The sequence below is a fragment of the Mandrillus leucophaeus genome, unplaced genomic scaffold, assembly GCF_000951045.1.
Source record: "Mandrillus leucophaeus isolate KB7577 unplaced genomic scaffold, Mleu.le_1.0 Scaffold622, whole genome shotgun sequence".
Lineage (NCBI taxonomy): Eukaryota > Metazoa > Chordata > Mammalia > Primates > Cercopithecidae > Mandrillus > Mandrillus leucophaeus.
Genome location: NW_012106720.1, coordinates 151,967 through 162,238, shown reverse-complemented (window position 1 = coordinate 162,238; position 10,272 = coordinate 151,967). Strand labels below are relative to the sequence as shown.

The 10,272-nt window shown below is 42.7% G+C and overlaps 1 protein-coding gene and 1 long non-coding RNA gene across 2 annotated transcripts in view; one reads left to right on the top strand and one right to left on the bottom strand.

The window, feature by feature from the left end:
- Nucleotides 1–1,996: 1,996 nt before the first annotated feature.
- Nucleotides 1,997–10,272, bottom strand: part of SBF2 (SET binding factor 2) — a 118,810-nt gene continuing 110,534 nt past the window's right edge. The window contains exons 21-24 of the mRNA XM_012000212.1: nt 9,054–9,247; nt 8,283–8,370; nt 4,740–4,871; nt 1,997–3,754 (exon numbers count right to left, since the gene is read on the bottom strand). Of these exons, the coding sequence (XP_011855602.1) occupies nt 3,656–3,754; nt 4,740–4,871; nt 8,283–8,370; nt 9,054–9,247 (513 nt within the window). The 3' untranslated portion in view covers nt 1,997–3,655. The remainder of the gene's footprint in view (nt 3,755–4,739; nt 4,872–8,282; nt 8,371–9,053; nt 9,248–10,272) is intronic.
- Nucleotides 3,686–10,272, top strand: part of LOC105553994 — a 29,340-nt gene continuing 22,753 nt past the window's right edge. The window contains exon 1 of the long non-coding RNA XR_001008254.1: nt 3,686–3,813. This is a non-coding gene — a long non-coding RNA (uncharacterized LOC105553994). The remainder of the gene's footprint in view (nt 3,814–10,272) is intronic.

Genomic DNA, 10,272 nt, shown 5'->3' with positions numbered 1-10,272 from the left:
TTGGAACTGTAAAGCAAAAAAGTATATGAGACAGGTCTCAATCAATTTAGAGATTTATTTTTCCAAGGTTAAGGATTGTGACCCAGGACACAGCCTCAGGAGGTCCTGAGAATACAAGCCCAAGGTGGTTGGGTTAAAGGCTCTTGTTTTTATATGTTTTAGGGAGACATAAGACATCAACCAATGCATGTGAAGTACAAATTGGTCTGGCCTGGAAAGGCGGAAGCTTATAGGTCACAGGTGGATTCAAAGATTTCTGATAGGCAATTGGTTGAAGAAGTTATTATCTAAAAGGCTGAAATTGAGAGTCTAGGTTAAGATAAGGGGTTGCAGAGACCTAGTTTCTTATGTAGACGAAGTCTCATAGGTGGCTGCCCTTAGAGGCAACAGATAGCAAATATTTCCTATTCAGACATTTAATAAAAGGCACTAGACTCTTAGCTAATCTCTTCAGGATCAGAAAAAGACCTGGGAAGGGAAAGGGATCCTCTATAGAATGTAAATCCCCCCAAGATACAGCTTTGCAGGGCCATTTCAAAATACGTAAAAGGAATGTATTTTGGGATTAAAAAAGCTTTGATTTCCTTTAGGGCTTACTATCTGTTATGTGATGCTATACTAGAGTCAGGTTGGAATTTGGTATTTTATTGTGACAGTCTATTTTGTCAGTCTTAAGATCTGTTTTAATGTTAATGCTAGTCTGTTGTGTCTAAACTCCAAAAGGGAGAGGCTGTAATGAGGCCTGTCCACCTCCTTGCCCCAGCATCATGACTGGAACTCGTTTTTCAGGTTTCTTTGGAACTCCCTTGGCTGAGAAGGATCCATTCAGTTATCTGGGGGTCTTAGAATTTTATTTTTGGTTTACAGAACCCAGTATTCTCCCCTTTTACAGTTAAGACCTGAGGAATGAAGGGCATCCAGATACTGACACTGTGAACACAGCTTCTACTCAACCCCTAATCCCAGTTGTTTCCTGCCTGACTGAATCTCAGGGACACAGCAATGCGTAATGGTAGCTGTTGAGAGGCCCAGGACCAAGGAAAGGCTTGAGGGCCCTTGGCTTAGATCAGCATGCTCTTGAGACTGAGGAGAACCGAAAGCTCAGGGAATATGTCACTGTCTCACCTTGAGCCTCAGTGGCTCTTTGGGGTCCTCTTGCTTGGCTCAGAGGACTCTGGATGTCAAAGGACTTAAAGGCTCAGCCCTGAGATGGAAACTTGCATTCTCTGTTGGCTACATGAGGTAAACTCATGGGCTTAACCAGAGAAGTACTGTCTAGAACTGAAATCACTGATCATTTGTGCTGTTTAACAATTCCCTGTTTGGGAGGCCGAGGAGGGCAGATCACGAGGTCAGGAGATCGAGACTATCCTGGCGAACACGGAGAAACCCCGTCTCTACTAAAAATACAAAAAATTAGCCGGGCATGGTGGCAAGTGCCTATAGTACCAGTTATTTGGGAGGCTGAGGCAGGAGAATGGTGTGAACCCGGGAGGCAGAGCTTGCAGTGAGCTGAGATCGTGCCACTGCACTCCAGATCCTGGGTAACAAAGCGAGACTCCGTCTCAAAAAAAAAAAAAAAAAATTCCCTGAAGCAGAAAAATCTGCTGCTCAGACTTCAGTGTCTCATGCCTAAAATTTTCACAAATTACTATATACTCTAGGTGGTGGAATGGACCCAGAATAGGTAAGGGACTTAAGCAATTTCAAACAGCTTATTAGACAGTGGTAGGAGTGGCAGCACATGTGAGAATCTTGGCCTCAAGTCTCTTACCTAAACTCTGCAGAAGTGTGTCTGGAACCCAGAAGCTCATGCTAACATGTTCAGTATCCCTGGTTACTTCTTGAGCAAAGGGCAGTGATGACATTAGGAGAATGAAGACACAAAGTGGGCCATGCTTTGTTTTATTCTTGAACCTTTAGTCCCATGTATGAATCCTGAGTGTTACCCTCCTGCGTGCTGTGCACTACAGAACGAACTTCAGTTCACAGTAAATGAGGGATGCTTTTTCTTAAGAAATAAATTTAATTCAAGGTGGTTAGTGAATGTGAGGCAATGTAATGCCTTCACGAAAGTTAAAATAGTCCAGTTACAAAAGAAGCACTGTGTATAGTCTCAAATAGCTGAAGGTACAATGGGCTCCATATTTTACAAAGTACAAAAAATTATTTCATATACAAAGAAAAATACAAATAATGTGCAAAAACCATTTTCACAGGTGGCAATTTATAAAATGGAAATGATAGAAAAGTCCTTCATTCTTAATTATCCCCGAATTTCTTATATATTAACACAGTTCTATTTCCTAGTGTGTAGACAATTTTAAATTTGAAATTCCGACATTTTTAATCTACAAAGACAATGTATTTTTATTTTTAAAAAAGGGAACCATTTCATTATTGAAATCTTATGAATGCATCAGTTAATTTAAATTATAAGCAGGCTATCTGAAAAGCAAGGATATAGAAATCATATATACACATTTTTGAAATATTAGTTTAGTATTTAACATATTAACATTTCAAAACAAATGCAATGATCTAGCTACCTATGATGCCAGCTGGTGTCAGTGGCTGTAGCAAAGATGCTGTTTCTGTTTACCATGAGCAAACAGCATTTCTTGGGTCTTAAGCTAAACAAACACAAGTTATCAAAGTAAAGAAAATCTAAAGACAGTTCTTACTTTTCATGTGTAGAAGTGTAGTTTGGGTATCCAGTCATGCCACAGTGTGACTGTGGTCAACACAGCCCTTGTCACAGGTGTGTGTGGTCCTAAATAGCTGGCCTCTGTCTTTCCAACATCTTCACTTCATTGGGAGTTCGGTGCAAGTGTTTGTTTTGTGAGTTAGTGCATTCAGCTTTTTTTGCATGTTATTTTGAAAAAGAAACTGTCAGGAAGCAGAAGATACATAAGAACACAAGGCCCTGGATCCTCAGAGCACCTCTGGTCTAGAGAATTCAACGTTTTGGATAGAGAATTTAATGTTTTGGAAGTAGTGTTTTCCTGCATTGGGCTGGTCATTGTACCATTCCCTGGATAATCTTTTTCCATCAGAATAATGCTGTGTGCTTCCTCTTTGCCTGCTACTGAACAATGACATCTCTTGTTGTGAACCCCAATGGCAGAGAAGGGACCATGGAAGCACCTTTTGGCAGCATCAGAGAACTGAGCATCTCAAAGGTCAGGCAGTACAAGTAGATGCCTCTCATAGGAAACCTAGTCTAGGTAGAATATGAGACAATCTTGGAGGGTTTTGATTTTTGCTTGTTAAACAGGTCTCCAAGCAAATTATGACCCTGGAGAACAAAAAAGGATCTATAGCTTTAATGAAGAAGGACCCAAGTAGGTGGTAGCCATTTTGCCTGGGTGAGGTTCACAGTTGGCTCAGGAGACATCTTCTGATCATTAACCACTAAGACTCTGTTAGAAAAATGTAGTGCAAGATATAGGGAGTGCATGGGGCTATTGACCAGACCTGTGTGAAACACCTATTCAGGTTAAGTAGATATAGCAACCCCTGCAAGAAGGGACTGGGCAGGAGAACCTCAGGCCCTGGGATAACGTGTCATCAGCTCCTCAAGGATCCATGCTTTTTTTTTTCTATCTGGCAGCATGAGTTCCTCTATTTCTTCAGCATAGGTTGACCATGGGCATCAGGCATCAGAGATACAGCTCTGGATCCTGTCCATCCATTGCTGGGCACTCTGTCCATCCTGCGCGCAGAAGTTATACACACGTTTGCTGGTCTTGAGCTACAAAACCAAATGACAGAGAACCAGAGATGAAGGGCAGGGCTGTTTTATATATTTGGGTAAGTGGTAAATCAGTCCCTGTGACCTTTCTTTTCCATACTGCCCCAGAACCTCCGTATGAATTTTTCTCCTCAACTACCATACTGTTACTGCCTTTACTTTTCTGGTCTCTAGAGTGATAGGGGATGTTGATAGAAGGGTACTGGCAGGAAAAGGAGACACACTGAGAGCGCCTTACTTTGCATTTTCTTAGTGTCTTCTTTGACTAAGGAGGAAGGGTCAGCAATGAATGGTGCCTTTAACCTCTCCCATGCACTGCACCAATGCACTAAAGGTGAGGGAGCTCCTTGTGCTCCAGGGGGATGCCTGAGATTCATCCATACCATAAAGTTGGCCTTTGTGTCCCCTTTCTTCAGTTGGAGCCATATTGGAAGCCCACTGTCAGGAAAACGATCTCATGGCCTGAGCAGGGCAATAAAGGATGACCTATCTTCTTTATGAAGCCCTGCTTGACTCCAGGGACTACATAAGTCCCCTTCTATTATGTGGCCTGTAAAGTGCCCCATAGCCCACGTGAGGGCTGCTGAAGATGTTAGGGTAGATACTTCTCATGTGTGCCTAAGGACAGTCTTTTGTGGGTGGTCAAGCATGAAGACCGCTGAATACTAGGGAAATAGCATCTGTTCTTGAAAGTAGGTAGTAACTGAACTAACAGCATTTAACAAGGAGTTCATCTGTTTCCATGTGCGGCTGGACTCCTTTTGCATAAAGCAGTATACAGCTTTTCTGAGACATACAGACAGGAAGAGAGGATAGCCTTGGGGTCAATAATGCTGAGTTCAAGCTCTGGAACAATTCCCATAGCCAAGGGGGTCTGTCATCCATCTGTAGTCACCACCAATTGCTCTGAGGGCTCCATCATTCTTGGAGACAGATAGAATGATGTGCAGGCAGAGCCAGAAAAAGAGAAGTAAGATCAACTTACATCAAAGAAAGCCTTGTCACTTGTGTGCTTTGGGGCTCCCATGCTGGGGCCAGCAGGGATGACCATTTCTACTTCAGCCAGATCAATGTGGCCTTTACAGCTCGTGTCCTCACCTGAGTCATAGTATCGCAGCTGGAACCAAAAGGATACAAGTGAGATATCAGAGACGCAGAAAGAGAAAATGGCATGGCTTTTCAAACTGTATTGGAATACCTTCCTCTGTACCTTGGTTATATGTGCTAAACTATGCCTGGAAGAATACACAAAAAATTAATGTTACTTGTTGCTTCTAGGAAGAACTAGGTGGCTTGGAGAAAGCACTGAGGGAAAGACTTATGTACTGTTTGAAAATTGAACAAATAAATGTATTACATCTTAAAAAATAGAATTAAGGCTGGGCATGGTGGTTTATGCCTGTAATCCCAGTACATTGGGAAGCCAAGATGGATGGATTACTTAAGCCTAGGAGTTCGACAGCAGGCTGGGCAATGTGGTGAAACCCTGTCTCTACAAAAACATACAAAAATTAGCCAGTCGTGGTGGTGCATGCCCGTAGTTCCAGCTACTCAGGAGGCTGAGGTGGGAGGATTGCTCGAGCCTGTGAGGTCAAGCTGCAGTAAGCTGAGATCCTGCCACTGTACTCCAGCCTGAGTAAGACCCTGTCTCAAAAAACAAAATAAAAAAAAGAAGTGAAGTAACAACTGTAAAAAGTATATGTAACATATAAAAAGGGGGCTAATGTTTAGAAATATACAGAATTCCCAGAAATTGATAAGAAAAAGATAAACAATCTAGTAGAAAAATGCTCAAAATATCTCAACAGGCGAGTCACAGAGAAATACAAATGACTTATAAATATTTGAAAAGATGATCAACTTCATTAATCAAAGAAAAGTAAATGACAATAAATGAGATTCCACTTTTGGATTGAGAAATATTAAAAATGGCTGATGATATCCAATAAGGTACTAGATCATCTCAAATACTGCCAGTGTCAATATAATTTGTTGGAAATTTTTTGGAGAACAAATTGGCAATATCAACTAAAATTTAGAATGCTTATGCCTATTGAAACATCTTTCCACGCTGGGCGCAGTGGCTCACGCCTGTAATCCTAACACTTTGGGAGGCTGAGGTGGGTGGATCACTTGAGGTCAGGAGTTTGAGACCAGCCTGACCAATATGGTGAAATCCTGTCTCTACTAAAAATACAAAAATTAGCTGGGCATGGTGGGCACTAGTAATCCCAGCTACTGGGGAGGCTGAGGCAGGAGAATCGCTGAACCAGGGAGGCACAGGTTACCGTGAGCCAAGATTGCGCCACTGCACTCCACCCTGGGGAAAAGAGGGAACCCCCATCCAAAAAAAAAAAAAAAAAAAAAAAAAAAAAAAGAAACACCTTTCCCACCTTTATAAAGTAGTCCTACAGAAATACTCCTATAAGCATGCAAAGAAAGATGTATGAAGAAGTTTCCTTCCGCTTTGTTTTATCAGCTAAACATTGGAAAAGACGTATTTGTCTTTCAGTGCAGCAGTGAATACATTAAATGACAATTCATCAATAAAATGGAATACTATAGAGCTTTTCAAAAACAATATGGAAGATCTATATGAGTTCATACAGAACTCATATAGGAAAACTGTTCAAGACATTTTAAAGATCAAGTTGCCGACAGCATGTAGATAAAAAATGATTTTTGAAGAACACAATAAATAGCTTAGCGTTTGACTACACAGGGGATTTTGAGATCTGTATGAAATGTTTGAATGTGGTATAATAAGCATATATTGCCTTTTGGAATAATAAAAAAAGGGAAAAAAAATCATCCCAGCACTTTGGGAGGCCAAGGCGGGCAGATCACAAGGTCAGGAGATCGAGACCATCCTGGCTAACACAGTGAAACCCCGTACCCAGTCTCTACTAAAAATACAAAAAATTAGCCGGGTGTGGTGGCGGGCGCCTGTAGTCCCAGCTACTTGGGAGGCTGAGCCAGGAGAATGGCGAGAACCCAGGAGGCGGAGCTTGCAGTGAGCCGAGACTGCACCACTGCACTCCAGCCTGGGCAACAGAGCGAGACTCTGACTCAAAAAAAAAAAAAAAAAAGGAAAAATGTCAAAGAGACTGCTAGGGAATAAGCCTTATTGGCCCATAATCTGTGGATTTTACTCTCTAGTGTACATGGCAGGAAAGTAGTGCTTCTGACAATGTGGCTCTGGCCTGAGACTTTTCTCTCTCTCTCCTCTCAGGCATGGTATAAGCAGGGCTAAGTGGAAAAACTGTATCTTTCATGTTAAAGAAGTCCAGAAGACTGGTAAGAATGTAAGTATAATTTGATGTAATTGTAAATTATAGAAAAATTATGACGTTCTCCTACGTTATATTTAGAAGTTTAATGGAACTTTTTTACACAGTGTAGGCGCTATGATTTCAGAGTATAGCTCCCTAACAGGGCTTCCATTTGTATATTAGAACATAAGTTATCTATATTGTCCCACAAAGACTCTGTAATCATTATGAAATTCCTTAAGTAGAGGAAAAGCTGGACCCCAAATATAGTCTTCATTTGGAAGGAGTCTTCTAGATGCAGGTCCAACCAAAGCACTGTATTATAGGCGTAACAGTTCAGGTTTTTCCTAACAGATTCCATTTTATAGTAAATGCATTGACAATCAAAATGTGTAACCCTCAGCCTCAAGGCTGAGTGGTCAATTCCAAGGTAGAGTAAGGCCTGCAGTCAGAACACAGGAGACCATGCAGCTCTCAGTAATGCAGGGTGCAGAGCTGCTGGAGGTTTGGGTAGGAATTGCTCTCCCTTGAAATCACTGGAGTAAAGACTATGATGCTAAGGATTGCAGAGGCTGCTACAGGAATAGCTAAGAACCTAACAGTAGTCAAAAGATTTCTTGACATAGTCAGCAAGGTCCAGTCTAGTACTTGCCCATGGTGAATTCCAAGTTTGGGTGGGCACATCCCCTTCTGCCTCTTTTGGGGCCCCTTTGCTCCCCTGTTGCTGCCATCTTTGAAGGGTAACAGTGCCTTCTTTACTAACCAGTACAGCAATGGGCACAGAGGTGGTGTTCGATAAATGTTTGTAGAATAAATTAATGCCCTCCGTTTTGAATGGATGCTTTCTGCTGCAAGGACAAAGGTAACCTGTATTCTGAGGAGGGTTCACAGGCACAGGCTTATATGTGCATGTATGCAACAGGCTGAAAACCTCAGGAATCCCCTCACCTGGGTTTTAAGATCAGGCAGCAAGAGATATCTGAGCATTAAAAAAGAGTTCTATTGCTGTATGCTCTGGGTTCAACTGTTGCTGCCTCAGCCGCAAGTACCAGGCCGAGCTACTTGGGAAACTTCCTCGGAAGGCTATTGCCCTTACTCGGGGACATCTGGGGCCCTTGAGGAGCCTCCAGACTGCATATGAGAGGCACTAAAAAAGCAGTCTGTACATGAGGAATCTGTCTGCTAGAGCCACATAATAGCCGGGGACTGGGACTAGCCTAGACAGAAATAATTTCTTTTGGCTTTAAGAGTATTACCTGATGTTTTGTTATATCCAAAACAAACCAACGGGGCTTCCAACCTTTCAGCAAAGCCCCTCTTTTATAAAGTGTTCCCTCAAAGGACCTAGAAGAAATGATGACAGGAGAGTTAATTTTGATTTACACTTACGAAATGCTGTAAAGGGGAGGGGATGTCTGTTGTTTTTGTCAAGTCTCTATTTCCCCTAGATGAGCCAAAAATGGCCAATAGAGTTCTCCCTGGAATTTTGCTACTAGACCCCTGGGGAAAGACTGCTGCTTTCTGCTGGGATTACCACATCTGTGAGGCTTGGAATGATCAGTAGCCATCTTTTGTGCCATGTTGGGACTGACATAACACAGAGAGAGGGCAAAGCAGAGCCAGGAAATGGAGAGAAGATACTGTGTGAGAAGCTAGCATACCCTTGACTGTCCTAGTTTATGTGAGTAAATTCCTTTTTGCTTCAGCTAGCATAAGCTGGATTTCGGATGTTTGCCACTGACAAAGTGCTGGCTAACACATATTCCCTCAAACGTTCTGGCAGACAGGAGATAAGAGCCATCAGGACTCAACTACAAATAACTACAACCTCTTGGCATTATTTTTAGTTGTAATTTTGTTTTTTTCTTTTCAAAGAGACATCTAAGACATTACAAAAGTTAAAGCAAATCCATTTCAAGTTTATAAAAGACAGTACTGCACAGGCCTAGCTTAGTGAGGGACCTGTGGTTCAGCCTCAGGTGGTGTGGGGAAGTCTTCAGCACACCGCGCAGGATTCAGCATGTCACCTGTTTTCCTCGTTCTTGGATGTATACTGGCTATAGAGCGTGGCTGCTCTTCGCTCCACTCCATTGGATGGGGAGATGCTGGAATTCTGTTCCTCCCCCATGCTGCTGTCTGGGAGATGTAGCAGAGATCTCTTCTGATAGGAAGGTAGGTTGGTAGACACAATTCCTGGGGACCTCGACAGGTGTCTTTGGGACTGAAAAAGACAGGACAGGAGCTAGGAAACCTTTACAGACACTTAGGCCACTGACTGGAACATTTCATTTACAAATATTTATCTCAGGGAAAAAACTGGACGAATAAGCAATGATAATGTACAACACTATCAGTCCCAGAGTTAGTTATCATGGTAAAAAACTGGAAACAACCTACCCGTCCATTATTAGGGACATTAAACAAATTATGGCATTTCCATACAGTGGAATTCTAGACAGCCATTAAAAAATGATGTTGCTATGGCCAGGCGTGGTGGCTCACACATGTAATCCCAGCACTTTGGGAGGCCGAGGTGAGTGGATCACTTGAGTCCAGGAGTTCGAGACCAGCCCGGGGAACATGAAGCCCCATTTCTACAAAAAACATTTTAAAAATGAGCCGAGTATGGTGATGTGTGCCTGTAGTCCCAGCTACTTGGGATGATCACCAGAACCCGGGAGGTTGAGGCTATAGTGAGCCATGATCACACCACTGCACTCCAGCCTGGGCGACAGAGTGAGACCCTATCTCAAAAAAAAAATCATCTTTATTTTTTTTGAGATAGGGTCTCACTCTGTCACCCAGGCTGGAGTGCAGTGGTGTGATCTTGGTTTACTACAACCTCTGCCTCCTGGGTTCAGCCTCCCGAGTAGCTGGGATTACAGGTGCACACCACCATGCCCAGCTAATTTTTTATATTTTTAGTAGAGACGGGGTTTCACTATGCTGGCCAGGCTGGTCTCAAACTCCTGCCCTCGTGGTTTGCCTGCCTCAGCCTCCCAAAGTGCTGGGATTACAGTGCGCCTGGCAGACATTGGTTTACACACAGTGACAGATGGAAGGACATGTATGCCAATGTGGAGTGAAAAAGCAGGTTTATTTTATTTATTTTATTTATATTTTTATTTTTGAGATGGAGTCTCGCTCTGTCGCCCCCAGTGGTGAGATCTTGGCTCACTGCAAGCTCCACTTCCCAGGTTCACGCCATTCTCCCGCCTCAGCCTCCGGAGTAGCTGGGACTACAGG